The 27,777-nt window shown below is 51.3% G+C and overlaps 1 protein-coding gene and 1 long non-coding RNA gene across 2 annotated transcripts; both read left to right on the forward strand.

The window, feature by feature from the left end:
* The first annotated feature begins 6,709 nt into the window (after nt 1–6,709).
* Nucleotides 6,710–12,461, forward strand: LOC119098386 (ubiquitin carboxyl-terminal hydrolase MINDY-3). Its single transcript, XM_037221302.1, has 10 exons — nt 6,710–7,076; nt 8,002–8,132; nt 8,675–8,773; nt 8,807–8,862; nt 9,127–9,241; nt 9,713–9,866; nt 10,161–10,298; nt 10,656–10,815; nt 11,119–11,281; nt 11,657–12,461. The coding sequence occupies exons 1-10, from the start codon at nt 6,917–6,919 to the stop codon at nt 11,798–11,800; spliced, it is 1,320 nt and encodes a 439-aa protein (XP_037077197.1). The 5' UTR covers nt 6,710–6,916; the 3' UTR covers nt 11,801–12,461.
* A 7,209-nt stretch (nt 12,462–19,670) lies between these two features.
* Nucleotides 19,671–24,973, forward strand: LOC119099432 (uncharacterized). The gene is made up of 4 exons (XR_005094369.1): nt 19,671–20,197; nt 20,684–20,809; nt 23,639–23,814; nt 24,879–24,973. It is a non-coding gene; the product is annotated as an uncharacterized LOC119099432 (long non-coding RNA).
* The last annotated feature ends 2,804 nt before the right edge of the window (nt 24,974–27,777 follow it).

The following is a 27,777-nucleotide window of genomic DNA, read 5'->3' on the forward strand; positions in this document are numbered from 1 at the left end:
CTGATTGCGTCAACACCTGATTTCTGACGTATGTATCATCCATATCATCTGACATGCAGCCGTCTGTTCTGACATTTTGTTTCGATACCAACTGGAAGGGCGCCATTTTATAGGACTTTGCATGTTTGAAAGGCATGAGGGGCCTGAACACAGCATATGCATCTTTTACGGAACTTTTTTGAACTTTTCAATTCAGCGATCTGACTCCTTCCTGGCGCCCATATTCTGGTTCCACTTTGTCAGAGGAAAATACGAAACGTTTCATGAAGAAGCACTGTTGCGACTCTGGCACCTGCAACTCTGACAGCATTTTAGAGAGACCCTGATGGTTGGATAGCTGAAATTCTAACAGTGTTGCTATAACCTTGTTATCTAGTGAAGTATTGCAAAATCGAAATGTGGCTAATTAGCGCACCATTCATAGTAAACACCCCTACTATGAGCACATGGCTTCAGCTGTCTGATGGTACACAGCCGTAAATGCTAGGCAATCGTCTTCAACTAACAGTAAAGCTCTACTGGTTGTAATGGTGGTATGGGGATATGGACTTCCCTATGGTTGTAACTCTCATGTGATGTGAAAGCATACATCTGTTAGGTATCATGCGAGATTGCTTCTGATGTCAGACACAAGCTGTAGGCACTGATCTTCACTTAGCATTTAAGCTTTGTTGTTGCTGCGATGACATCAGGGCATGCCGATTGTTTTACCTGCCTGTGGCACGAGAACAGAAACGTATGGGCTATCCTGTTGGATAGTTGCAGCTGTCAGGCGCTCTCTTCAAAGCTGCAGGAAAATAATTTATAGCTAGCAGTTAAGTTTTTTAGTTGCATTGATGGTATTTGGACATGCTGATTGACTTGTTGATGGTGTATGACTTTCTTTTAGTAGATACGAAAGCAAGAACATGTAGAACGTCCTGTGTGACTTGCATGACTTTGTGGCTGCGAGCAATGAGTGAGAGTCCTGTCCTTAAAAGATCAGTGGCAACCAGTATACAAGATCCAGTGTTTTCAAAGAAACCAATGAGAATTAGGAGCCGGAACCAGGCCAGTGGTATGCTAAAGAACCAGAGGAAACCAAGATCCAGGGCTTAGTTTTTCAGAGGAACCGGTGGGAACCAAGCTTATCGCTATGTCGACAGGACCAGTGGAAACTGAGATCTTGGTGTGCCGAAAGATCCAGCTGGAGCCAGGATTCAAGATTTTGTTTTCTCTTAAGAAACAGTGAAGACCATGACCCAGGAAGTTGGTTTGTCGAAATGACCGGTACGAACCACAATCCAAGATAGTGTTTCGTGAAAGGACTGGTGGGAGCCAGGATCCAGGGCTTTATTTTATCAAATGCGCCAGGAGGAACTAAGAACCAAAACTGGGAACCAAGACCAAAAGCCGGGAACCAGGTACATGTCTGGTTAGTCAGACAATCCTAGCTGCGCCGCTGCATCCAAACGCCAGGGGGCGGGAGCCGCCAAGGACTGCCGAAAGACAAGGTACCTAGGAGGCACTCGTTTCGAAGCCTAAAACGCAAAGACGTCAAAAGGCCCGAGAGAAAACAACAATTCTGGGGGTTCGTAGCCTCTGTCGGTGCTCCTCAACGGAGCACAGTGAGAGTTCATGTCCAGGCCCCTCGAGATGGATCCACTCCTGAAAGTCGTAGATATACATCAGATAGAATGGGAGCATCCGAATGCATGTACCTGATTTGACTGAATCCACGCGTTTAATGTATCAAGCTATCTATATTCCCTACATTTGAAGCAAATATACCTGTCTGACTCAGGATATTAATTGATATCACAAGCTCGCAGGATTCCTGAATTTTTTCGTGGGACCTATTTGCGTTGAGCAGCACAGTGGCTTAAAATTCGCATGTGCTCCAACAATTAAGAAAACAATGTGGCAACGAAATTCGCTCTCCGACCGCAGACGGCATACTCACGACCCCGGTCGGGCAGCCCACTGGGTGCAGCGTCGGTCGCCGCACGCCGAGTGTCTCCGCCGCGCCAGGCTCGTCGCGCCGCCGGCGGGTCTGGCCGTGGCACGTGCCGGTCCCACGACACCCGCTGTCACGGTGAGAGGAGCCGTAGCCGTCGCGCCCGGAGATTGACGGCTCCCTCAGCCGCTGTTCAGCAGAGCGAACTGATCGATCGTAGATTTAGACCGGCGGCTTAGGGTCAGAGACCGTACTAAATGCTTTTGAAGAGTCGCGGTTAGCTAGAAGCCCGCGGTCTCTGCAGGTTGTGGTCTTAGCTGGACACCACAGAAGTCTGTCCCCTAACCACAAACCACCTCAGAAATCTGTTCTCTGACACGGCACTACCGCAGCAATCTGTCCTCTTACCACACACCACCGCAGCAATCTGCCCGCTGACCCTGCACCACCGCAGCAACGTGTCCTCTTACCACACACCACCGCAGCAATCTGTCCTCTGAATCCGCAGTAACCTGTCCTCTATCCCCGCACCACCGCAGACTTCGATGGCTTCCCATTCCTGCAGCAGTCTGTCCTCTAATCACAAGCCGCGTATATCGCCGAGATGAGGCCGGCCCTCTCGCCATGAACGAACAACCCCCCCCCCCCTCCCCTTTGTCGCAGCAGCATCTGGACTTCTCTCCGTCTCGTCTGCCACCCATCACCCCCAGAGTCCCGGACCTCACCTCGAGCGGACGTCTGCAGGCTCCGGCGGCGGCAGCTCCGCCGCGTGCCCCTGCCGCTGCCCGCGGCCCAGGGGCCGGTGCCGGAGCCGCTGCCGGTCCGGTGGCAGTGCGCGGCCGTGCGGAGGCAGCCGGCCGGCGGGCGCGGGCGCCAACGGACCCTCCGCCCGTAATGACGGCCCTTGCACCGCCGGCTGTGTAATCAAGCCGGCGAGCCGGCCGTGACCGAATCGACGGCCAATGGTGACCACGAGAGGTGCTGACGTCACGCAAAGGTGTACTCTGATCGTTTGACACTCTACGCAGCATCAGTTGACCCTACACAAAACATTATAAGCCATGACGGCTAGATGAGCGGGTTTAATGTGCTGGATTACGAGTAAGCTGCAGTGGTCAGTGAACAAACGATAAAACCACTCAGGACTGAAGACGTAGGAACTCATTTCCTTTCCTAAATGATTGACTTCAAGCTGTGTCAGGCTCATGCTCAATCACATATCACCCACGCATTTCAGAACCCCATGGCGTGTGCTTACGGTTTTCCTGTCAACTGGCAGGCCGTCACCGAAATAACGATAACGACATAAGCGGTGCAATTATCATCATCATCATTATGACAATATTCTGAGACATTAAGGACGCCAACATCGTTCTAATGCTTCAGCCGTTACCAGACGTGCCCCCCTCCATCCCACACACCAGACGTGCCCCCCCCCATCCCACACACATACACTCTCAAACAGAGGGCCAAGCGTTTAACGGACCTGCATTGCAATTAAGAATGACACGAATCTCCGACCATTGGGAACACAGTTAGCGGGATCTTCGTTGGCTAATGCTTTCAGGGAGCGAGGGTGGAGGCTATTCTGTTCTGTTTCTGTGGCACCACAGGCAATGTTCAATATGAGTGTTGCTCTGGAGCTCCCTCGCCCATCACCCCCCCCCCCCCCCCCACACTCCCTTCAGGCGCCGCTTTTGCATTCTGCGGCTGCACGTGGTCGGCAGGTGCACTATTTTGACCAAACCATTTCACGTGCTTTAATATGTAACGTTGAGATACCTGCAACAATATTTATATTTGCTTCCGCCAGTTAATTAGGGATTATAGGCAGATGACTTTTTAAGGCGTCCCTTGACAACTCTGCCACGTAACTCGGGTGCTCGCAGCTGACGTCAAAAACTCCATCAGGGCACGCCAGCCGATCGCTCTCCTTAAGCCCTATCGATTAAAGCGTGGACATGATCCCTCCACGGTCAGGATAACAGGATTTTTCGGTGTCCATATCCATGTTAGGCACAGTTTGATATCTGTGCCAGAGAAGTATGTGATTGCGTGTGCTTGTACGTGTGCCGGTCATCATCTGCGTCTGTGGTTGTCGATCATTTCCGGGCATTTTCGCTGTCGCGAGCTGGGACCTCACAAACATGATACCTGTTTCAATTTTAGCCACGTGAACATCCCGATTGCCTATCTATTAGTACCAGTAATAACGGTGTCAGTAAAAATAACAACCCGACCTTTTAATACCAGAGTCTATATGATGCAGCATGAGCATTTTCACGTTGCATTGCATCACATTAGGCTGTGGATATATGGTTGTGAGATAGGAGGTCTTATTATGACAATCATCGACCTCCAATAGACCAGGAGCTACTGGTTTAGCGATATCATTAATGAAGTATTAGCTATACTCATGAGCATTAGCACAGCTTAAAGCGTGCCATTTTGTTATTCTAACTAATGTTTCCTTGATGACGTCACTTAGGCAGTATCTTCTCGTCTATTTTAGAGCGATTTTTGCCAGGATAATATATCCCAGCTCAGAATACCCAGCAAACAAGGCTCAATGCGTTCTTCCTTTTATCAAATATTGTTTTTATCGCATTGCATCTATAGGACATTGACCATGCTTGATGCGTTTGGGTCTGGGCTACAGGCTGTGTGCTCACGGTACGCAACATTGTAAGTTCACGACGAGCCATTTCAGCTCACTCGAGGACTCATACCAGTTGGCTCATAACGTTTGAAATATTAAACTTTATTTATGTCCACAGACGCAACTTTGTGGCTTTGGGATGAATTCCACAAAACTGATGGAACCGATATCGCCGTCATCAATTGAGACCGATATTTCCTCAGAATTAAGTGTCTTCAAACCACATCTGGATGGAGGGGTACTTCCACACGCCCGCCCAGAAACACTTGCTCCGTAGACTAGTAAGAATATCTATATATATATATATATATATATATATATATATATATATATATATATATATATATATACATGCAGCGAAGTTAGGGAGCGGGTTTCCCTTGGGACATGTTTTGATACAAATGACGGTATGTCTCACATAGACTTGCTTTTATGTTTTGCTTTTCACACATGGTTCAGTGACTCTTTTCATGCACTATTTAATTCTCCTGAGGATTCACTAAAACGGCAATTCACCAGAATGACATCCAATTTATACAGAACATACGGGTTATAGTATTGTTTCATGCATCATCTTGCCGCCATCATTCCAACACCCAGCCTGTAGGGAAGCATTTGAGGGAGACACACTGGAGCTCCATACCACCCGTGCCAGAGTTTTCAAAGTATGCACCATGCCTGTGAGCAGTTATGACCGCATACGTTCTGCTGATTCGTGGGTAGAAAAAGGCGCCGCTAGTGGAAGACCGTCGGTATCGTCATGGTACGCTTTAACTTTATGAGACACATAGGTTCTCAATGCCCCCTATCAAAATTAACGTGGCGCGCTCGCAGCAGACCCAAGGTAGCGCACCACGGGAAAAACAACACTTGACTTACATTACGTTGCTATGGTCTAGCTGGTTGAACGTCCGCTGCGCCATCTGGTGGACCGACCGTGATACTATCAGGCGGTCGTCCGGCGCAAACGGTACGTCAGACGTCAATGACATACATTGGAGATGAACTTTTTCTGTACTATATCCATCGTGCATCATTTCTGCCGTTTAAACATAAGCTGCATATGGACAAATGGAGCCTCTCGCCAAAACTATTTTGGCGATTTCCATGGGTATTGATAATAATGCATCATAAAGCATATGGATTCTATGCATATATATTGAAACCAGGTACGCCTTTTGCATCCAATGACTAGTCTGTCATGCATGACTGGTACCAGACAGGCACCAGCCCTAATCTTTAGCAGACACTACCTACATTGTATGCATCTGCACTAAACACTAAGCAGGCTCGCTGGGGACGCGGGGGGAGTGACTTGGTATAGTTATTTATCACCTTTTTAAATGCTAATTGCTGCTATGAGGATTTTCTGGAACAATGATCCAAGAATTGTATTACTCAGCAAATTTGGCGCACCGTCTGTTGCTCCTGGCACTAAGTATCAAGTTCAGGTAGTGCATCGCTTGGTCTATTACTGCGTCCTCTCCTCGCTTCTTTTAATTCCAAATTTTAATGACAAGTGTAATGCAGACATTTTCAGAGATTCGTTTGGATGTTACTATCAGGGTCGGCTAAATTTCGGCCAATGTCGTGCACGCTCGGGTGGGGGCACTCCCCGCTTAGACCCAGGTGTTCCGTTTTCCATTACAGATGGCTCCCAACAGAAAGTTAGAAATACATTTGTGATTCGTACCCACCAAGCTCATCTCCCTTTAAAAATCCGGGCCGCAACATCGTTTTTGATTTCGATAAACACTTCATGCAGTGGGTAATTGTGTGTTTTGCTCATGAGCCTATGTCTTGCCAATACAAAAAGATGTCATGAAGAAAGACTGGGCTCGCCATTCACAAATTTGTCTTGGAATCAGCATCCCTGGCAACACCCCTGTTTGTTTTTAATGGGCATTACTGGCAGAAAAGGTTTTTGTAGAAATATTTTCTTTTTTGCATTTCAAGCTGCTTTTAAGTCTCTCAGGGGCCCAAAGCACAAACAATGGTTGGTATGCATGACATGCAGCATTTCTAGATGAAGTGTTGCAATAGTCTTCTTCTTCACTTAAGGACCCTGTTTGCGGCAATTAGAGGCAATCATGGCGAAAATGTTGACACTCGTAGTCTGCCTTTGGCGCGATCGTGTATTTGTCAAGAAGTGGGCGTGATACGCTATTGTGAGGGGGGATCATCGCTAGGCATTTATGTTTCCGGAAGACTGGAGCTGTAGCATTGTCTGCCGAATTCGGTGAAATACCAAACTAGTGACTTAATATACATACATTTCATTCTTGATAGAAAGCAGCTTGTGTACGGGAATGTGATAGGGGATGTTCAGTGTCTGTGAAAACGGTGTTGATTTTGGCAAGTCATCAAGTGATGGTCTGATGGCAAGTGGAAACACTGCAAATTTTTCTGCTGATGAGATTCTGTCTGTTGTTTGGGGTCGCCAAGAAATCAACGAATCTGTATTCAACCGCTGGAATCAGGGTAAGTACACAATTAACAAACTGTTAGTTACTGTCATTGCCATATCGTCACCAGTGATACTTTGCGCTTTCACTTGTGGCTTTGTCTAATTGGAAAAAGCAAGAATTGGCAGTGCATTTTGTGTAAACAAGCAGTGCTGAGAGATTCTGATTTAATAATGATCATGAAAAGACAAGAAAAAAGAGAAAGCAGTGACCTCAGTGGTGACCAGTCTGCAAAAAATATATCTGTTGTACAAAATAACAAGGTGACATTGATGCTTTGAAGGTGATACTTGTGTGCACCAAACTCAGGTCAGGCTAAAATGTGTGGAAATTGTTGCATCTCAAACATGTTTTTGTGTATTTTCTTGTTAATTCTCAACATAATTTTTTAACAACCTAAACTCATGAATTCTTAATGTGCCATAATCTGTGACTTCTCTGAGCTGATCTCAGGCCACTTAGATTTACTGGTCAGGGGTACATTATTGCTATAGGGTGGCTGCTGTTCCATATGTATGCAGCATGATGCCTATATTTTGGTGTGGAGGTGCCATTAAATAGGTATGTAGACATGGTGTAAGCTGAAATTGGCACAAATTGCACTGTGCTTGTAATGTGACACTGTTTGCTTATCTCATAAAATGTCCAGCCTGAATTGAAAGCATTTTGTTGTGTTTTTATTGCAACTATATCAAATTTCCAGTTACAGTGCCTTGATAAGAAATGGTTTGCTGGAATTCAGACATTTACCTGCCTGTTCAAGCTTCCCAGGAGGCAGATAATTGTGGAAGTGTAATCATGGTTGGCATAAATATTTTTATTAGAGCATGCATGCTCCTTAACCATGTCAAGGTTTTCTTGTAATAAATAGGTTGAAATGGATGCATTAATACCAGCATCTTGCCTTGTTCTGTTAAGATATAATGCTATGTTGTTTTCAGGTTTTGTGTTCAGTGCTGACGAGCCCTGTGCACTTGTGCAGTATGAAGGTGGACCTTGCAGTGTCATTGCCCCTGTGCAAGCTCACATTTTCAAGAACATGTATGAAAAATACCCAGACTCATGGGAAAAGGTAAGCCAATTACTGTCATATGCTGTATACAATGCAACTTAGAACCATTTACTGTAAAAGGTTACAAGGAAGTAGCACTTACACCATTTTGTGTGCTCTCAGATGCCTGTGTTTATTATTTAAAGGTGGCATATATATTGGATGTTGTTGGCCTTTTGAGTCACTGACACAGAAGGACAGTGTCCATTTAAGATGACCAGATGACACAATATAGTTTTAAGTGATATCTGAGTAGACAACATTAACCTTGAGTCACCAAGTTTGCTCACAGAGAAGTTCTTAAAGCCGTAACATATTCCACACATTTTGTGCTGCTCTGAGGTTGTGAGACAGATGTTAGCCTGCTTCCACCCTGCCATCCAACTATGCCCTGCTGGGCTGCATGTCGTCTTGGTGTATATTGTTACATGTAGATTGTGTCTCTTTCGAAAGCAAATGCAAAGCACCAGTAGCAGCAGCAGCCAAGAGAATAATGGTGCATCACATGTGTCATCCTGCCCCACCCCTAACCAGCACACACACTCTGCCACCGCGCCCGCCAGCTGACGGCGCGGGAGGCGAACGAGCTGCTGGCCTCGTCGCTGTCGGAGATCCTGGGTCGGTGCGCCGGCGGCGCCGCGTCTGTCCGGCTGGTGACGCCTGAGGCGGCCGGCGAGCCCGGCCCGGCCGCCGAGCTGCCCTCCAGCAAGCGCCGCCGCGTGGCGCCGGCTGGCTTCCACGCCGCCCTCCGGTGAGGCGGCGCCCGGGGAGTCAGGTGACCACTGACGGGATGAGGCAGACCATCCGTGCAATGTGTGGCGATCTGGCGATCTTGTCATGGGGACCATAATGTCCAGTGTCACTTTGTAGTTTTCACCAATGCATTGGACTACACTCATAATGTGGACTGCTCCACGCTGCCGAAGACTGTCATCGTGTCGGTGTTCTTGTAAACAACTGCTGCTGTTGACACCAGCATGGTGGTTCATGTCACTCTCGCTTCTGTTTTTTCCAGTATGGTCGAGGTATCTTCCGCCCAAGAATTGGAGGACTACTTCCGGAAGAACCTATCGTCGTTTCGGGCCGACAGCGGCGTGCTGGCCTTTCTGTACTCCCTCATCCAGACCAAGGTAAGGACTCGTGAGTGTTGCGGAGCTCGTGCCGTCGTCGCGGTAGCGACCTCGGTGATCGCCGCCACCATCCATCGGCTTCTGCCGGTGCTCGTTTGGTGTTGGTCGGACGGCGGTTCGCTTATCTGTTTTCGCTGCTGTTTCTTGCAGCCGAACGTTTTTGCTGTTGTTTCATGGTGTGAACGTTTGTGACAGGCGCGTTTTGTGCACGTTCCATGAGTGATGCATGCATGTTACGCTTTTTTGTAAGGTCCGCCTGATTAGGCAACTGGCAAGGTTACACAACCGAAACAGGTTGAATCCAGTGAATGTTGTCCCATGTGAGGGACCTTGCCTCAACGTCACATTGTGTTAATGTCAGTCGGCGTGCTGCACCACTGCGACACGATGTGCCGCTGTCCAGGCTGTACGCCTGAGATGGGCGCTTCTGCCGGTGCGTCTGCGTCACACGAGGCGGTACTGCTGCCGCAGGGCGTCCAGGCGGTCCAGGCTGAGATGGGCGACTCTGAGGAGCCGCTGGTGCATGCCGTGCACGGCCACGGCTCGCAGAGCCTCACCAACCTGCTCATCACTGGCCGCGCCGTGGCGCACGTCTGGGACAACGTCAAAAGCGTGGGCGGCATCGGTGGGTCCGCATCACGACCCGCCGCGCGGCGCGCAGACACGTCCGGGGAGGGCGTGACCTGGGAGTACGGTTGCGATGCTCGGCTATCGTCCTGGCCCTGGTGATGCTGGTCCCAGGTTCTCGACCGCCGTTCTGATAAATTCACGACCCTCAGTCAGGTCGCACGTGCGGAGGAGCCACTGGAGGTTACAATTTTGAGGTTACACTGCAATCGCCGAGCAGTGTAACGTCCAAATTGTCTGTATTCCACGACCGTGTCTCATCAGCTGGTTTAATGCGCACGTGCCTTTCCAGCGCTGGAGGGCGTGCTGTCGCAGCCCGGCGTGGGGTTCCTCACGCTGCTGGAGCGGCTTCACTACTGCACCGTCGGATGGAACCTCAAGAATCCCCGCCACCCAGTCTGGGTGCTGGCGTCGGAAACGCACCTCACAGGTACGTGCGAGCGGGGATCGTCCGCCGGAGAGTCTGGTCTGAGCCTCGAACGTGGAGCCTTTGCCTTAACACCCGAGAAACGAGAGGTGCTGTCTCTTCGGAGACAGCTTGGCACCGTTCTTAGTCCAGCCTCTGGTAATGTGGGCCATGCTTCACGGCTACGGGACCAAACATCCAGTGTGCACATTTTCCCAGGAGTTAAAATTCGAAAAAAAACGCCAACATTGTGTGCGTGTGATGGAACATATCTCTGTCAAGAACTGGGCCATTGTGCAACATAATCAAGGATGGGTAGTCACTTCATTGTGATACTAGCCATTGCAGAATGTAAGCTTGTTTGTCTGCCCCCCACTTCAGTATTATTTGCACCGGACGACCGCTTGACGGCGCCACCGTCGGCCCGCCAGCTGGCGCAGCGGGCGTTCGACCGGCTGGACCGTGAGCAGAGCGGCTTCATTCCTACCTCGGAGCTGTCCTCACTGATGGCCGCCTGCGACCTTGTCACCGTGGACGAATAGTGAGCAGCCTCCGTTGGTCATCCATCAGTGCACTCTTGGTCTTACTCTCCGCTGCGGGTCGGAGGTCGCCGAAGTCAGGAGATGTTTTTTGTGGGCATCCCATGTAATCGACGTGGCCGCGTCGATAGAGCCGGCATGCCTGCTGTCATCACCGCCAGTTTACTTGTCGTTACCACCACTGTCGTCGGTAGGAGCGCCGTCTCGCGCGCGCGGCCGGTAGATCGCAGCACTCTGTGTGGGGTACAGGGCCCGGCCCCCGAGCCAGCCTTCCCGGGTCGGTGACGCGGTGCGGCGCCCCACAGCGTGGAGCTGATGCGGAAGACGCTGGACCCGGACCAGCTGGGTATTGTGCTGCGCGTGCCGTTCCTGGACGAGTTCTTCCCGGAGGGCGCCGCCGGCCGACAACCGGACGCCTTCACCGTGTACCACTGCAACGGCCTCATCCGCAGCAATCCGGATGGCAAGGTGCGTGCTCGGACAGGGGCTGGGGGGCGGGGGGGGGGGGGGAGGGGGGGGGGGGGGGCGGCGATCACACAATGTGTACGATGAAGGACCCGGGTACTCGACACGGAAAACCTGCTGTGAGCATGATCGAGACTAGATGCGCCAGCAACGATTGGGAAATATGCCATTGCCGCCCTGCGGGAAAGATGTGGCTTTGCCATTCTGGCTATGGCCGCCCGTACACATGCGACCCCCAGTGCCGTGGCTCTGTTCCAAAAATGGTGCTCTGAGAGCTTCGGAGCGGTAGGCGGCGAGGCAACCACGCGGAGACGAGCCCATGCTGAGCGCCGCCGTCGGTCTCTGACGCCTCGCGATCTGCCCCGGGGGCCGCCGCAGGTGAAGCTGGTCAAGGGCGACGCCTGCCTGCTGGAGACGGACGTGCAGAGCTCCACGTCGGCCAACACCATCCTGACCTGTCTGCAGAGCAAGTGGCCGCGGGTGGACGTGCGGTGGCACGGGCCGACCCCCTCCATCAACTGACGCCGCCCGACCGCCGGTCGGCTCGATCTCAGGGTAGCGCGCGCGGCTGCTCGAGGCGCGCCGGTGTCGCCGGCGCCGGGGCTGGTTCGCTGGGCGGTCACCAGGCGGCGCCACCGCTGTGGCTGGTCCGCAGAATGACCTCCTGCCGGAGCCACCGCCGGCCGCGCCGCTAGCTCAGGGTCTGTTCCTGCCCGTGGCTTCGTCGCCGCTTGGTCTTGCCGCCACCGCCGCTGCTGGTTCGCTCACCGATCATGTGACGGCGACGCCGCCGCTGTCGTTTCTCCTGTCGGCCGTGCGGCGGCGCCACCGCCGCCGAACACGGGAACCGGAAACGCCGACACTGCCTGTGATCACAGTATTCTTGCAACGCTAGTCGCACTGAACAGGATCTGACCACACCACCGCCAAGCGATGTAGACTGTTTGCTATTTACACTCCTTATCTGTATGTATTGCTTTTATTTTGTTGATTTCCCATCGATACGGCTCCGCGTGTTTAGATCAATATCGTATGCGTTTGTGCCTATCGCTGGTGCCCGCTCCAGTGCGGGTGTGTCCGACAGGAATCAGCAAGTTGATGCGACTCCCTGACCTGAAATTGTTTTATTTTTCATGAACTGATGCACACTGTCTAGCAAAATATAAGTCTTAGTACGAGGCAATATTCTGTTTTTCGTTTTCTGAACGCAGCATACGCGGAAGTGGATGTAAGATGAGGTTCTCGCGCTGTTTATCATTAAGAGTGTCTTTGGATCCTTACAGATGTAAGGTGTCTGAAGGGAGTCAAATCATGGACTATTGATAATCAAAAATCGAGACGCAGCAGACTGCTACCCGGCTTCGCTGCAAAGCTCAGACTTGCGAAAAGTACCCATGCTTTGCTAATTCGTTTCACCACTCGATAAACCTCTCATCAGATTGCGACTCCGTGCGATAGCCGCGATGCCAGGCAGCCGCGGTGCAGGGCTTGGCGTCCAAACGGTGCCGCGCCATGACTGCCTGATGACGCAATCCACATCGGGCGTTGCTTACACATGACACCCGGTAACCCTGAGCCCTCGGTGTGCGACCTTGAGGATTTTGTTATGCGGAACCATGCGGTCGCATGCAGACCATCTAGTGAGATCAACAATAGTTGACCGCTGAAAGGGACTGGGGACTCAAACAGTGTTGTTTAGTTGTAATTGTACTTAAATGAGAGAGGAATTATCATATAAAAGGTATTCTTTCAACCGCATCGAAACCAGAGCGTCTGCGCCGTTGCCACTTGTACTGTCTACGCTTTAGGACGTAATGAGATGCCAGCACTGGATGCTCGCCTATTGTCACTGTGTTTAGGCTAAAAGTTTACAGGACTATCACAACGTAAATATACAACTCCCGGCGAAGGGAAACATATCTCATGAGTTGGGAAGAGCATGAGGACATTACTTCAGCTTCTCACACCAAATAACTTCTTTGTTAAGCTCAACCTCGTTAATGAGCTCAGACTGAAGGCAGGGTGCGACTGTGAAAATGGAGAAGAGAGGCCAAATTGCTCCGAATTCCAGCCAGCGTCGCAATACCGGTCTGCATTCAAACTCCAACAGAGGAAGGTGGCTTATGTAAGCCATATCAGACATCATTTGTATGCGCGCGCTGCTCGATGCATTTTCATGAAGTTCGTTTAGGCTCCGATCATATCATTTGCACACGTTCCTTGACAGCGTGTTCTTGTTATAGACGAGCGGCACTCAACGATGCTAGTGATACAATACCACTTAGAGACTGGCAGTGTCATTTTATGCATCACATTTAGTCTGCTGCAGCCGTGGTCATATGTCTGATTGACTCGCTGTGCCAGTCAGACCAAGTGCCCCGCCCGGATTTGTTTGAATATGATATGAGACTGAGTGATTTTCGTCTGAAAGCGACGCCGGTATGAATGTTGTTATAGTAAGCACCGACGGTCAGCTATCAACAGACAAACGTGACTATCAGCGCAGCACGTCATGTTATTCGTTGTACTAGAACATGCTGTGCAAAGCAGTGACGTACCCTGTACACCACATGTCACCAGACTGATAAAGCGCAGCGCATCCTCCACGCTTGTATACACGGTATCTGCAGACGGAACTCTGCTCGGACTCGCAAAGTAACCCTCGCCCTGATTCGTCGCTTTTTCCGTAACGCGATCTGATGGGGGAGGTGGCGACGTCGATGCGGCTCCCTGGTATTTTCAAACTAATGCAGGTAGAGCTTAACGTAAAACACCGGTGGATTGGTCTCAACGACATCTCGCGATTGGTTCTAGTTTTGGTTCTGTTTGGTCAATGACTGATCCCATTATGTCAGGACCAAAGATCAAATATTCCCGAATATCGCACTTTTCAACTTTACAATATCATACATACGAGACCGTGCCTCGTGGCAACACAAGACCTAAACAGGCGTGTTTCTTAATCATTTCTGAATACAGTGGTTTGACATGAATATGGTGGAGAATGCCCATGAAATATGACTGTTAATGTAACAATGCCGGGCCGCCTTGCGCGTTCGGCGGGATCGTCGGTTGCCGCCCGCTGCTCGCGCCGGCCGTAGATCACCGTGCAGTGTTCCTCAACAAGGCGCCGCTGCTCACAACCCGAAAAGCTAGTACACGTTTTCAGTCTTGAAACACGCTTTATGGATGCCCATAGGCTACTAAGAATGCGGGCGCGTTTGTACTCATGCCGGAGAGGCATCCTCAAAAAACCTCCGCTGGGAGAGGGGGTCGCATCGACTCTCCTATCAGGGCGCTGGTTAAGTCTCATTTGAAGTCTGGCACCGATGGCGACGCACCCTCTGCAACCATCCGTACACCAGTCTCTCAGACAAGTGCACACAACAGGATAGGCGTAGGTGACGGGTGGGGACAGCATTCATTTCACCAAGGTTGTAAGGAGGCCGATTTTTGGTTTAATATCCGAGGGTTCGGTTTGGGTTCAATATCCGAAGGGCAACATTCGTGTTTTCCTTGTGCGCAGAGGAGTACTCAGAGGAGCAAATAAGTAGGAGATAGTGCTATGCTTTATCGCGAGTGAGGCAGCACGTAGAATGTAAACGTGGGTGTGAGAATGCCAGCGCCGCTTTGCACACATAATTCGAGCTAAGTAAACGTAATCACCCTGACAAAAAGCGGCGTGCAGTTTGCTACATGCCCGGTGCACGTCCTCTGCCGGTCTCCGATACTAGTCAGGCTTGCAACAGAGGCACGCAAAAAGTGACATGCAGACTGCTCATTGGTAAGATGTACACGAATGGCTAGTTGGTTTGCGTGAATAAGACATTGTATCGCATTGCTGCATGTCGGTATCAATGCAATCCGAACTGGGCGCAATGAAAGGGCAATTTCAGCAAGATGATCACGTAAAATAATGTTCATCCCTGCGAACCTGCACCTGACGTCGAAGCGGACACAATCTCTGCTACGATTTTACGACACATGAAACGCAACGACCGCGCATGCGCTAGTCTGGCTTGTGTGCAAGCTGCTCTCACCAGTAGCATGGCATGTGATTAATTCCTAGGAGTTATCAAACATTTTGTAACGCGCTGCCATATCGCCAGACGGTCTTTCAGTGGCTTTGGTGGAACTTTCTTGCGTCAATCAGTGACGTTTTGTGATTAACCGTCGAATCACAACTGTGTTCATCAATGGCGCATTAAGCCAAAAGAGGAGATGTTAGAAATCATCCTCCCTTTACTAAAGCGGACGGGTTAGTGCCCCCCCCCCCCCCACACCCAGCGGACGGTCTATGGCCTTACTTTGAGGAGCTTCATTTGGTTCCGGAGGCCCCCTGACGAATCTTGCCCTCTCACTCAACATCAGTGGCACGGCCCCTGCCGGGCGGTGAAGCATATGGCCAGATGCAAAACTGATAATATACAACAGGCATTTGGACATTACACTGGGCAGTATGAAATGCGCCACGTCTAGCGTCCTCGTACGAGAACATGTAGGGGATGCCTGAAGGAAGTCATATTTTGCACCAAGCCTGGCTGGGCTCTAACAAATGAATTGCCAATTGGCAAGTCCCTCAGATGACATGACTGACGAAAAATGCTAATGATTACCTATGGCCTTACTGTGAGGCCACAATATCGCCACCTGCCTGAAGGCAGTTCGGGCCACAGCGCCACTCGGTTACGCGCCCATTTTCTGTCTGAGCTTTAATGTCTGTTGAAAATGATGCAGTGCATCACGAGTCGATAGTCAGTGGCGATTGGTCTAGTATCCACACTGATGGTTACGCTTTTTTCGAGCGGATGTGCAAACCTTATCGACATGCAATATATCGATTATGGCTGCTTATCGACAGCAATCATTATCGACATGCAACCCCATTATCGACATAACCAGCGGCAAATATAAGTGCTGGTGTCAACGATTGCATAGCATCATAAATCTCAATCATCATTCCTCAAACATACCTAGTCCTACTCAACGAGATGAGCGCGCGCTCCGAAGTCTTACCGAATCAAACCGGTCTGTGGGGGGCGCAAAATAAGCACCAGCCCAATGATTTGGCTTTGTCCACCTATCGTTGACAAGCAGATAGTCGATAGCGCGGTATGAGAGATGAAGCTCGCTGAGACGCCCAGCGCCCTCATATCAAGACGGCACGCTTGAAGCGCGCTGTGTGCACCAGCCAAGCACACAACCAAGGATGCTCTCAGTGGTTTACTGGCTCGAATACAACGCACTGCGCCACATTTTGGTGGGATTGCATGACTTGGGATTAGTTAGGAGTTATATGTGAACCGTAGGCAACAGCAGACCGAACAGACTTGTGCGTTATACACTGGGCTCGTAAAGCAATGTTTCGTTCGGCCCGGGGGCAATATGCCCGATTCCCCAACGCAAAGAAGTGGACGTTTGAACAAAACGAACCTTGACGATTGTACCCGGATTTACTCGGGAGAAAGCGATGAGAACAACCTGCTAGGAAGGATGGAAGAGCACTTAGCCTAGGCCACCATTCAGGGCTTGAATGCACATAAACAAATTTTATGGCAGAGCGCAGAGACCACACAACTTGCAATGAATAGACGAAACATTTGATGTAAGCAAAAAAAGCTTTGAGCCATTGGTTTTTCCACAATTTTAGTTTACAGTGCTCATTCTGGCAATGATCCGCTCTCAACACGAACATTGCACTGCACTGCGCGGCTTGCGCTCCTCGTATTCTATCATCGTGTGTGTGTGTGTGTGTGTGTGTGTGTGTGTGTGTGTGTGTGTGTGTGTGTGTGTGTGTGTGTGGTGTGTGTGTGTGTGTGTGTGTGTGTGTGTGTGTGTGTGTGTGTGTGTGTGTGTGTGTGTGTGTGTGTGTGTGTGTGGTGTGTGGTGTGTGTGTGTGTGTGTGTGTGTGCGTGTGTGTGGTGTGTGTGAGTGTGTCATTGGGGCTTTACGACGCACTCAGCTGCTGAGGCTACATCACCTCGCCTGCCCCTCACCCTGGCAGGAAGGGCGGGTACCGCGAGGAATCGAACCCCGTACATCTGGTTTCCCAGACACGCAGTGGTTAACGCAAACGCGTTAACCGCTACACTACCGGCACCCCTTCTATTATCGTAGTTTTGAGCTCTCGGTGTACAGTATAGCCAACGTGGCGTGCACTCGAACTGACTGTGATATGTACTTCAGTATTGTAATCCGGAATGCGAAGATGGATTGAAGGTCTCGAAATCTACGGCAGCTTCTGAAGCATGGTGACAACGACAATTGGAGCCATTGTAATGCCACTTAGCCAATACTCTTCATATATTTGAGGTAGATTTTTGCCAGAATAAGAACCCCCAACTCACAATAGACGAAGGCAGCTTGCTTTTACACGTGCACCAGGTCAAGGCAGGAACAAGGCAGAAGGGAAGAAAGATAAAATAATACATTTTTATCCAGATCACAAATAGTCCAAAATCCAATTCAATATCAGCCGGCCCTTTTCAAATCGATTAAATGGCTGCACATGAGTGACTCATTATTCAAACAGGACGGAAAACTTGTGTTTTATTCCTGTTCGGTGGGTTCAGTGCGTGCAACCAGTGGCCCATCCAGGGTTTTGCTGAGCGGTGGGGTTAGGCCTCCGGGTGGGGCCCGCCAACCTCATGGGGGAGCATACTGGCTTTACATTGCTGTTGCTTGCTTGCACTGATGGCAGCCTGCAACGTTGCAAGTTCGAGTCTGGATGTAAGAAATTTTGCGTTCTCGGCAACACATGAGGTCAATCCTGTTCTCTGCGTTCTCTGCAACAACACAGACCACTTCTATGTAAGCCATTAAAATGTAAGAACTTCAGGGACATGGGCAACAGCATGACGCCGAAAGCGGCAACGAGAAAAAGTAAGAGGCGCTAATAAAAGAGCCAGTAAAAAGTAAAGGCTCCTCAGCGCTATGCAAGGGGACCCCATACCCTGCCCAGAAGGAACCTGTTCCAGGTTAAGGGCAAGAGCTCCACATCCCTTGCCCCCGTGGACGCGTCATTGGCCCATGCGTAATTTTGGAAGCGAACCAGAGATGGCCTAGACGTCGATTGGAGACATTTAACTTTTAGTCATCTTCTGGATTTTACACTACGCATGGATAATAGCATTGCAAATTAGAGTACCCGAAGCGACAAACTGCAACAGTGTCTATACGTGAGATTTCTTGATAACCACCATATGCATATAACTAATATGGCCACTTTCAGTGTAACAGGATTCCGGTATTTAATAGCGATCTTATTCAGGGCGGCTTACGAAATGTTATGCTCTGTCACCTCCACACACCAACAAGTGAAAATGCACCTTCAAACATGGGTTATGTGTGTGGGGATGATAAAAGTTGTCCGGCAAAGAGAATTTTGTGTGAGCTGCTGGGGAGAAAAAAGTACAGTGTATGTATGTAGAAGTGCAGCGTATGCACGATGATGCACAGGTGTTGGTCTTGCATGACGGCCATGCCATTCTGGACATGTGTGTGATGATTCGATGTTCATACTTAATTACCTCCCCCCCAAAAAATAACCGATATCAATACAAAACACAGACGTAAAAACATGTAATCCATCGCGGGCAATGTGAAGGGTGGTCAAACGAACATGGTCCTCTGGTGTAACTGATTGATTTGGTGTCGGACGTTAGAAACGCCATGTTGCAGACACTCTGCAAGAGAGAATCACCAAGTTACCCGCTTCTGTGACATTTTTCGTCTCTATTCGCCCACTCTGCTCCACATATTCAGAAACTGATTGGGAAGAAATACCAGAAAGATGAAGAAACATTTAACTATTACAGCCTGTTCTGATTCAGAGTTTGTGTGAACTAAATGCGAATTCTAATTTCATACGGCGACTTTTCCGAGCGAACTTAACATGAGCATGTCAAGCATTGCCACTTTAACGTTCTACCTTCCATTGCAACGCTTAAGACCCAAACACTATCTAACACAAAACACTATCATTATGGACTGCCGCTGTCGCACACCGGCCTGTCGTAGAGTCTAAAGTCAAAGTAAAACTTCGCAGAATATTACAAAAGCATTATTCAACAATACGTCAAATGGGTCAGGAGCACACCGCGCAACGTTCTGCAAATTTAACGTTGAAAAGTTGTGAAGGGAAGCCGAGTTCATTCATTTGTGTATGTAGAACAAGGCAGAACATGTGGTCGTCGACTATTATCGTGACAATTGGTGCTCAATTTGCGGGTAACTATGGCATGGGTTATATTAACAGTTTGTACGGATAAAATCGTTGAATGTGGACGTTTTCTGCACAGTCCGAGGTCACCCAAAAGGCAAAACATCACGCAAACATTTAAATGAAACGTGAAATTTCCGTTGACGAGATCTCATATAAGTTGGGTGCAAATCGGCTCAATTGTCCCCAGTTCTCGTGTCATTCCTCCTGCTTTTATGCAACCAATGCTAAAAGCACTTGACTGATAATTCTATTGAATATGTGCCCTACTTACGCAGCATTCAAATGGCATTCATTACGGGCATACTAGAAAATCTCGCGGTTTTTTGCAATCCTGTATGGGTGGTGGATGACAACAGAAAATGGATGGAAAAGACACAGCACTTAATTATAACTTACCAAAGGATTGAAGCTCTGAAGGAACACAGCTATCCGTCGGTCAGTAGCGAGTCTTCAAGTGATCAACAGGAAACGGTTTGCAACAATTCGAAGGACAATACACTTCGAAGTAATGATGCTTGCACGCACGGAACCACGATCAGTGAATGGAGCGAGGAGCATAAGGATATAACCAATACTTCATTGGATCCGGCGGACATGAAATGCCCGTCTGAAGACAAGAATCCTGGCTCAAGTGCTTGGCAATCAAGTGGCGTTTCTCCTCACCTGGTCTCGCCCAGTTCCGATATTTCGCCCTGGTAAGTCTTTCCTCATGTGTGGAAAGCAAGGCATCGTCGATTACACCGAATGTGCCCGGCTACAAGGACATTGGCAGTACCTTTTGTCTAAATTAATGTGATGTATATAGTGCATTTTGCACTCAAGTCGTAGGTCTTTCCTTAAATTTAGTAATGCATATTATTTTGATTTTTCTGATATGCTTTAAAAAATGTTGTGAATATTGATGCGCAATGCCATTTGGGCCTACCGATTCTATGCTGGGCATATTTTGCATTATGGGGCGTAAGGAGGTTGGACGAAAATCACCTGTCATCGGTTTCGCTGAACGAGAACACCACGCTTCAATATGCCCGATATCATTATGACCCGCACTCAGTGATGTGCTCTCTTCATTAAGTTTTATCTGTAGTTAGCCAGTATTTTGACAAAGTGAATTTGAACGGAGATAATGTAACTGTATATAAATGTGTATGATAGTGCCACGCATGTAAATGTGTTTTCAGCAACAGTCAAAAATCTCCCTCACCAGAATTGATGTTGACTGATGCACACCTTCAACCCAGTCCAAAGAAGTATCATCTTTTCGATTGCCCACAATGGCTTGATTTCCCAAAACAGGATTCGTTTGCGTAAGTACCATCTTGACGGTTGTGACTTTCGGATCTTCTAATGAGAGCGTAATCTTATTCACAATGATCATAAAATGCACATCCAGCTCTGTACGACTGCGGCATATATATATATATATATATATATATATATACATATATATATATATATATATATATATATGTATATATATGTAATATGTATATACACGTGTGTGCGTGTGCGCGTGTATGTTTGTGTGCGTTCATGCGTGCGTGCGTGCGTGCGTGCTTGCGTGTTTGCGTGCTTGCGCGCACCCGCGCGTGTGTATGTGCATGCGTGCCCCCGGCGTATGTCCATGATGCCGATGTTCATCCCCTGCGTATGTCGATGAATGCCGATGTTCAGCCCCTGCCGTGTGTCGATAAATGCCGATGTTCAGCCCCTGCGTATGTCGATGAATGCCGATGTTCAGTCCCTGGCATGTGCCGATGAGTGATGCCAGTGCGTCAGCTTCGCCACTGTCGTTTTGTCGGCTTTTCTGCCGTTTTGTTTGCCTACTTTGCGTGTGACGCGACAAACCGCCAGTGTTCCTAAGGTGTATTGGTTTGGTTAATCAGTTAGTCGTGCCGCCTTGAAAGACGCGGTGTTTATGAGGGCCACGTCCAACTCGTTACAACAGAACGATAAAGACACACTGTGGCTTATTGGAACTGGTTTGCTAAGACATTAATGCGTGCTCGATATGCGTGAAAAGTTATGATCTGAAATGGGCACTCATTTTTATGGCAAGTGCATTCCGCGTGCTGCGGCTATTAGACGTCCAAGTAAAGCATCACCGGGAAAACAACAAAACCTTAATGGGCACCCGTTCTCCTTGACGTTGACGTTCCAGTAACAGCAGCTTGAGCGGGCTGCAAATCACTCAACTCCGTTAAACATCCTTACTTCCGTTAAGAACAAGGCGTACAGGTCAGCCAACAGCTGCCTAAGAAAAGACAACTTTCTAAAGCGAACAACCCTTCCCATATGGATGTAGTTTTGTCGCGATCCAGACAAAGCTACAGCGGCTGATTTGAAGGAGCGGGGGGGGGGGGGGGTCAGTGAATTACCAAGAGGCTAAACCACAGAACATATGTACCTGCCTTTTCCGTGACTGAAACGGTTATCACCAGGGCCGTATGCGGGAATTGCTAATGGACGGACAGAGGTCCTCAAGGAAATCTCGAAAGCATTTCATGAAGCATGAATGTAAAGAAACACAACATTTCCGAGAAGCGAAACATTAAAACGATACGCGGCGAACAAATTCGATGCTCAAAGCATTCAGACAACATAACATGCTTTATTTTAATCAGTTAAAAAACTGTACATGGTACGCATTTTGATCATTGTTTATATGTGACATTCTTGTTAACATATAAATCACGGGTAAGTAAAGGTTTGCCGAGGGGAGATAGAGCCGTTATCATCGGTACTTAGATTTTTTTTGTATTGCTCTGCCACCCAACAAATCCGTATGAACTATTATTTTCACTGGCAAATGCAACCATTGATGCCAAACGTACAAATGCAATGCATCTATCATGGTATGCGGGGACATGCCAAACATGGGCATGAGCCATGCACCCATAAACGAAGTTTTTACACCATTCGTAAATATCTGTTCCTTGATTAGATATTGTCATGCATCCGACATTTTTTCATGACTGGCCCTAAGTCAAGGCTTCCTCAGTCGCACCATGACGCTTCAGGACTTAACTGCGCTCATTATGAGTCCTTTTTGATGGTGTACCCGCAAACAAGCTTCAACACACATGTCCCCACAACCCAAAGAATGTGAATGGGTGTATGTGTATGTGTGCGCGCGCGTGTGTGTGTGTGTGTGCCCCTGGCGTATGTCCATACGCCAGTCCCTGCGTATGTCCATGATGCCGATGTTCATCCCCTGCGTGCGTCGATGAATGCCGATGTTCAGCCCCTGCCGTATGTCGATGAATGCCGATGTTCATCCCCTGCGTGCGTCGATGAATGCCGATGTTCATCCCCTGCGTGCGTCGATGAATGCCGATGTTCATCCCCTGCGTGCGTCGATGAATGCCGATGTTCAGCCCCTGCCGTGTGTCGATGAATGCCGATGTTCAGCTCCTGCCGTGTGCCGATGAGTGCCGATGTCTAGTCCCTGGCGTATGCCGATGAGTGCCGATGTCCAGTCCCTGGCCTATGCCGACGAGTGCCGATGTTCAGCCCCTGCCGTGTGCCGATGAGTGCCGATGTTCAGTCCCTGGCATGTGCCGATGAGTGAGTGTGTGTTGTAAACATAGGGCGGCAAACCACCCTATCCACAAAGCTCACGACCACATATTCCTACACCATGACCGGACCGAAAGTACATGGGTCCGTGGTCTATCCAAACAAACGCCGTCTGAGTCCTGGAGGCCATTCTGCTCAGGAGAAAGACGTGTGTATATATAGTCTTGACAAATTACTTATGTGGTGCACCACACTGAACCTGTTCCACCCTGCTTTGAGGCTAGGGGGATTGGCCTGTGTCTGGAGTTCCGCATGGAGTGAGATCGGGAAACACACTGAATGGGAGTGCTTTGCACTTTGACCTGGTGTTTCTAGGCGTGACCTGTCAAATACCACGCAGTACCCGTCTCACATTTTACGCATCATATATAAGGATATATATATATATATATATATATATATATATATATACTGGTCACAATGATAATTCATACGTTATACACTATCGAGATATTGGTTCTCGATTTCTGCTACGCCAGTTTAAGGAACTTGACAATCCATTTGGAAGCCACATCGATCGTGCCTGGTGTGATATGAGCATCGTTTTGCAACCCCAGTGATGTGGCCAGGACCCCAGCCGAATGGCTGCAAACAAGGTCCGGCCTGTGCAGGACCGAGCCCTGCAGAAACGATCCAGCTGCGTGGGCCAGCTGGATGCTTGGACAACATCAGCCGGCTGACAGCGATGACCAGTTCGTCCGGAAACAGAAAAACCTCGGCGCCGAAATCGCCGGTTCGTGCAAGCTGTATGAGCGCTCCACAGCTTTCTTTGATAGCTTTCTTTGATAGGCTTTCAATCTTAAAGACATACAGATACCAATGGGTTTGTTGGTTAGTCTAAACGGTCCCAGGGATATCGTCAGACAAACCTGAGGTTTAATCAGATAAATCATCCACTTACCTGAAGTCGGTCTGGGCTGAAAACCGATTGGCAAGCTGTGCAAAGCCCGATGTTCTCGGTCGGCTTTCAGTTCAAGTAAAGGCCACATTTACATTAAAAAGGTCCGTTATTTTTCGAAGGAGCTGATTTCAAAATGGTGTCATAGACCGTTTACGGGCACCCTCCGTTTGTGGACACTAGTTAGAGCTGAGGGGAGGCTGTTGATCAGTTGCAGAAGGCCGTCCGAGACCCAAAATTCGCAATAAGGAAACCTTACATGATGTTGTGGTTGCCCTATCAATGCTTTCATCGTAATGCTGAAAATGTGAAACACTTTACGCACCTTTGTCAAACAGTGAGCAACACGAGCTCGTGCGGCGCCAACGATTACGAACATAAAGTAATAACAATAAAGAAAAGACAGAGAGCGAGAGCGAAAGAGAGTGAGAGAGAGAAAAAAAGAGAGGGAGAGAGATAGAGAGAGGGAGAGAGAGAGAGAGAGGCTTCATGCATGCCATTGCCATGAACATCAAAGTTGCGAATAGGCCTTACTGTTTAAGTTAACGCGCTTGGTTTATTGAGCTAAAGGAATCTGAGAAGTCACTGGCTGGTCTAAACGAACCAGATCAGACTGGAAATCATTGCACTCCTTAGATTTACAGATAGTTCGTTTCCTTTGACCATCCGCTCTGACCGAATAAAATGCCAATGACGAGTGGATGCCTCAAGTCTTTTTGCTAAGCGCGGTGGTAACAGCTGCACATTCGGCGATGGCTCAACGTCGCGTTTGGAAAATGACAGGGGTCTATGCAGGGGTTTTCGTGTGAGGGAGGGAGGGGGAGAAGGCAAGGGATGGCCAAATGCTATACCGGTCAGGAGTCCAGACCGCCATTTATCGTTGAACACGGCACGTCCAGGTGCGCTATCACAGCCGGTGACGAGCAAGGAGCTGCAGGTCATCTCGGGAATGGCGCTGAAGCGGCCGACCGGCGCCGAGCGCCAGCTACTGCGAGCTGTGCAGGCGGCTAAGGTTCGTCAGCTGTGGCAGCCGCCGGACGGAGCGCGAGCCGCCGACGCCGCGCCCGACGTGACCGTACGCGGCCGTGGCGGCCAGCCGGGAGGGCGCCACCTGGGCGGCGGAGGGCGCCGCCCGCCCGGGCCGCAGCCACAGGCGCCTGGACGGGGCGCCTCCCGGCCGCTGGACGGCCTCTGCGGGCAAGCGGGCGCTGGCGGCGGCGCGTTCACCGCGCCGGACGCGGCGGACAGCGCGGTCGCGTCTGGCCCGGCCGGCGTCGACGGCTTTCTGCCGTCCAGCTACACAGCGGCGGCCACGTACGCGAGCCCGGCACCGCTGTCCGCGCTGCCGGCCGCCTCGCAGGCGGCCGGCCAGCCTCGGCTCGCAGCTGGTGGTCATGTCGCAGGGCCCGCTGGTGGTGTCGGCGACAGCGGCGCCCGGCGGGGCGGTTCGCGCTGCCGACGGCGGCGGCAGGGGCGGCGCGGCCCACCAGCCGCCCCGGGGTGGCCCGTGGCCGGCCGTCACCGAGCGGCAGAGCAGCTGGTGTCCGGCTGGCTGGCAGTTCAGTCCACAGCCGGGCTGCGGACCGTCCCAGTACCTGACGCAGCAGCAGAACGGCGTCCCACAGTTTCACCAGCAGAAGGGCGGCGCGACGGCGCAGTTTCCGCAGCAGAAGGGCAGTGGGCCTTCGCAGTACCCGCCTTTGCAGAGCGGCTCGCTGTCTCACTACCCACCGAGTAAGAGCGGCGGTCCGGGTCATTACCAGCAGAAGGGCGGTAGCTTCCTGACCTTCCCGAGCTGCTCAGCCCAGTGTCCCCTGCAGACGAACGTCGCCTCCCAGATGGCGCACCCACGCGACCAGCAGGCGCACGGCAAGGCACACAAGGCATTCTGTCAGAGGGGCGCCGGGAGGGCGGCGCCGTCGCGGCCCGCCATCCGCCACTCCAGCTCCGACACGAGCCTGCGCGCCGCGGACCGGACCATGGCACTCGCCACCGCGCCGGCCGCCGACCGCGACCGCGACCGGACGCCTACGGGCAGTCCAAAGGCGGCGGCGCCGCCTTGCTGCGGCCGCAGCACGTTCGAGGACTTTCTGCACCTGCTGGGCGTTGTCGGACTGGCAACAACCACGGACCTCGTGGAGGCTGTGGCGCATTGGCCAGGTGGGTGGCTCGAGCGGGCCGCCGGCCACCGAGCGCAGCCCGCGCTCGGACACGCCGACGCCGACGGCGGCCGCCTCGACGCCGCGCGAGCCGGCGCCGGTCGCGGCCCCGTTGCGGCGCACCAAAAGCCTCGGCAGCCTGCCCTCGGCACCTGGCCGCCACCAGTCGGTCAGTTCGAGCTCGTCACGCGACAGCGTCACGCGCCGTTACGACGAGCTCGAGTTCCTCGCCATCGAACAGTATGAATCGTCTGACAGCCTGAGCCGGCGCTTCTCGGACCTGGAGCGGCAGGCGCTGGAGCAGTACGCGCTCATCTCGCAGCAGGCCAGCCGCGAGGCGCTGGCGGCGGCCAGCAGCCAGCGCGCCGCCGTACACGGCCGCCGCCGCAGCGGCAGCAGCCGCCGCTGCAGCCGCCGCGGCCGCCGCCCCGCCGCCGGCCGTGAGCGCCGGTCAGCGCGGCGGCGGCTCGAGCCGCTCCGGCACCGGCGGGAAGTCGCGCCAAGCGCCGGGGCAAGAAGAAGGCCCGCGAGCTGGTGGTGAACACGTGCATGCCGTCGGGCACAGCATGGCGAACGTCCGCTAGCTCCGGGTCGTCGAACGCCGGCGGCGGCCCCGCCTGGCCGTCGGTCGACGACAAACCGCCGGCACGAGCGTGGGGCGGTCCGACGCCCTGCCTGCCGCTGGGGGACCCCGGACCCTCGCCGGCGTCCGCCACCGCAGCGTATCCGGCGCTGCCGACGCTGGACGCGGCCAAGGCGGCGGCGTTCTGCGCCGGGTACCCGGCCGTGCCAACGGAACATAACCAGGCCTTCCCGGCGCCGCAGGCGGGCGTTGGCGCCCTGCCGCCGCCGCCGCCGCCGCCGCCGCCGCCGCCCTTCGCCGGCGAGTCGGCGCGGCCCGCGCTGCCGGCCGGTCTGCTCAACATCGGCCCGCTGGGGCCACAGGCGTGCCGGCAGGCGCTGGCGCAGGCAGTGCGCCTGCCCGGCGCGCCGCTCCTCTGGCCGGCCGGGCTCGCGGCGGCGGCGGCGGCGCGGCGCGAGGCCGGCCTCCGCCCGGACGCGGCCGCCGACGACGCCGAGGCTTCCTGCGCCGTGCAGTGAACTCGACCAGGGCCGGCTTTCGCGAACGCGAACGCGCTGTGCGCCGCCAGATTGAGGCTGCTGTGTTGATGTGGATGTAGTAGCACGGTGGACACTCTCCGCTGGTGTGCGATGGACGGTGGGGTTATCTCACCAATAAATTAGGAGATGTTTGCTTCGTGGCTCTGCCGTCATGGATCCCATGTGGTGGAATGGTTGCTGGCGATCGGTGGAGAAGTCTTGCTGTTTGGGAGGTGTTGGCATGGACACAAGATTGGAAAGCTGCCAGCTTCGTCGTGATAGCATGTTGAAATAATAGAACACGAAGTCGTTCACGACTCACGCTCACGGCTGTCATTAAGTCACCAACAATGGAGGTGCAAATGTGTTTGTGCAATGCAGATAAAAGCGTTAATTTGCCTGGTTTAATCACCTGCATGTTGAAATACACTGTGCATCATAGTGCGCGTTTGTTAAATTTCTTCATGTGTCGGTCGTCGTGAACAAATAATGAATGCCAAGCATGCGTTCACAGTCGTTTTTGCTCCAACGATGCCCC

The sequence above is a fragment of the Pollicipes pollicipes genome, unplaced genomic scaffold, assembly GCF_011947565.3.
Source record: "Pollicipes pollicipes isolate AB1234 unplaced genomic scaffold, Ppol_2.1 Scaffold_4740;HRSCAF=5597_pilon_pilon_pilon, whole genome shotgun sequence".
NCBI classification, from domain to species: domain Eukaryota; kingdom Metazoa; phylum Arthropoda; class Thecostraca; order Pollicipedomorpha; family Pollicipedidae; genus Pollicipes; species Pollicipes pollicipes.

Excerpts from the sequence above, each read along its gene's own strand:
- LOC119098386 (XM_037221302.1), top strand. The coding sequence starts at position 6,917 with ATGTTCAGTGTCTGTGAAAACGGTGTTGATTTTGGCAAGTCATCAAGT. Across the intron at positions 8,774-8,806 it reads CTGTCCGGCTGGTGACGCCT|CTGCCCTCCAGCAAGCGCCG; the intron begins GAGGCGGCCGGC and ends CCGGCCGCCGAG. Across the intron at positions 10,299-10,655 it reads GTCGGAAACGCACCTCACAG|TATTATTTGCACCGGACGAC; the intron begins GTACGTGCGAGC and ends CCCCCACTTCAG.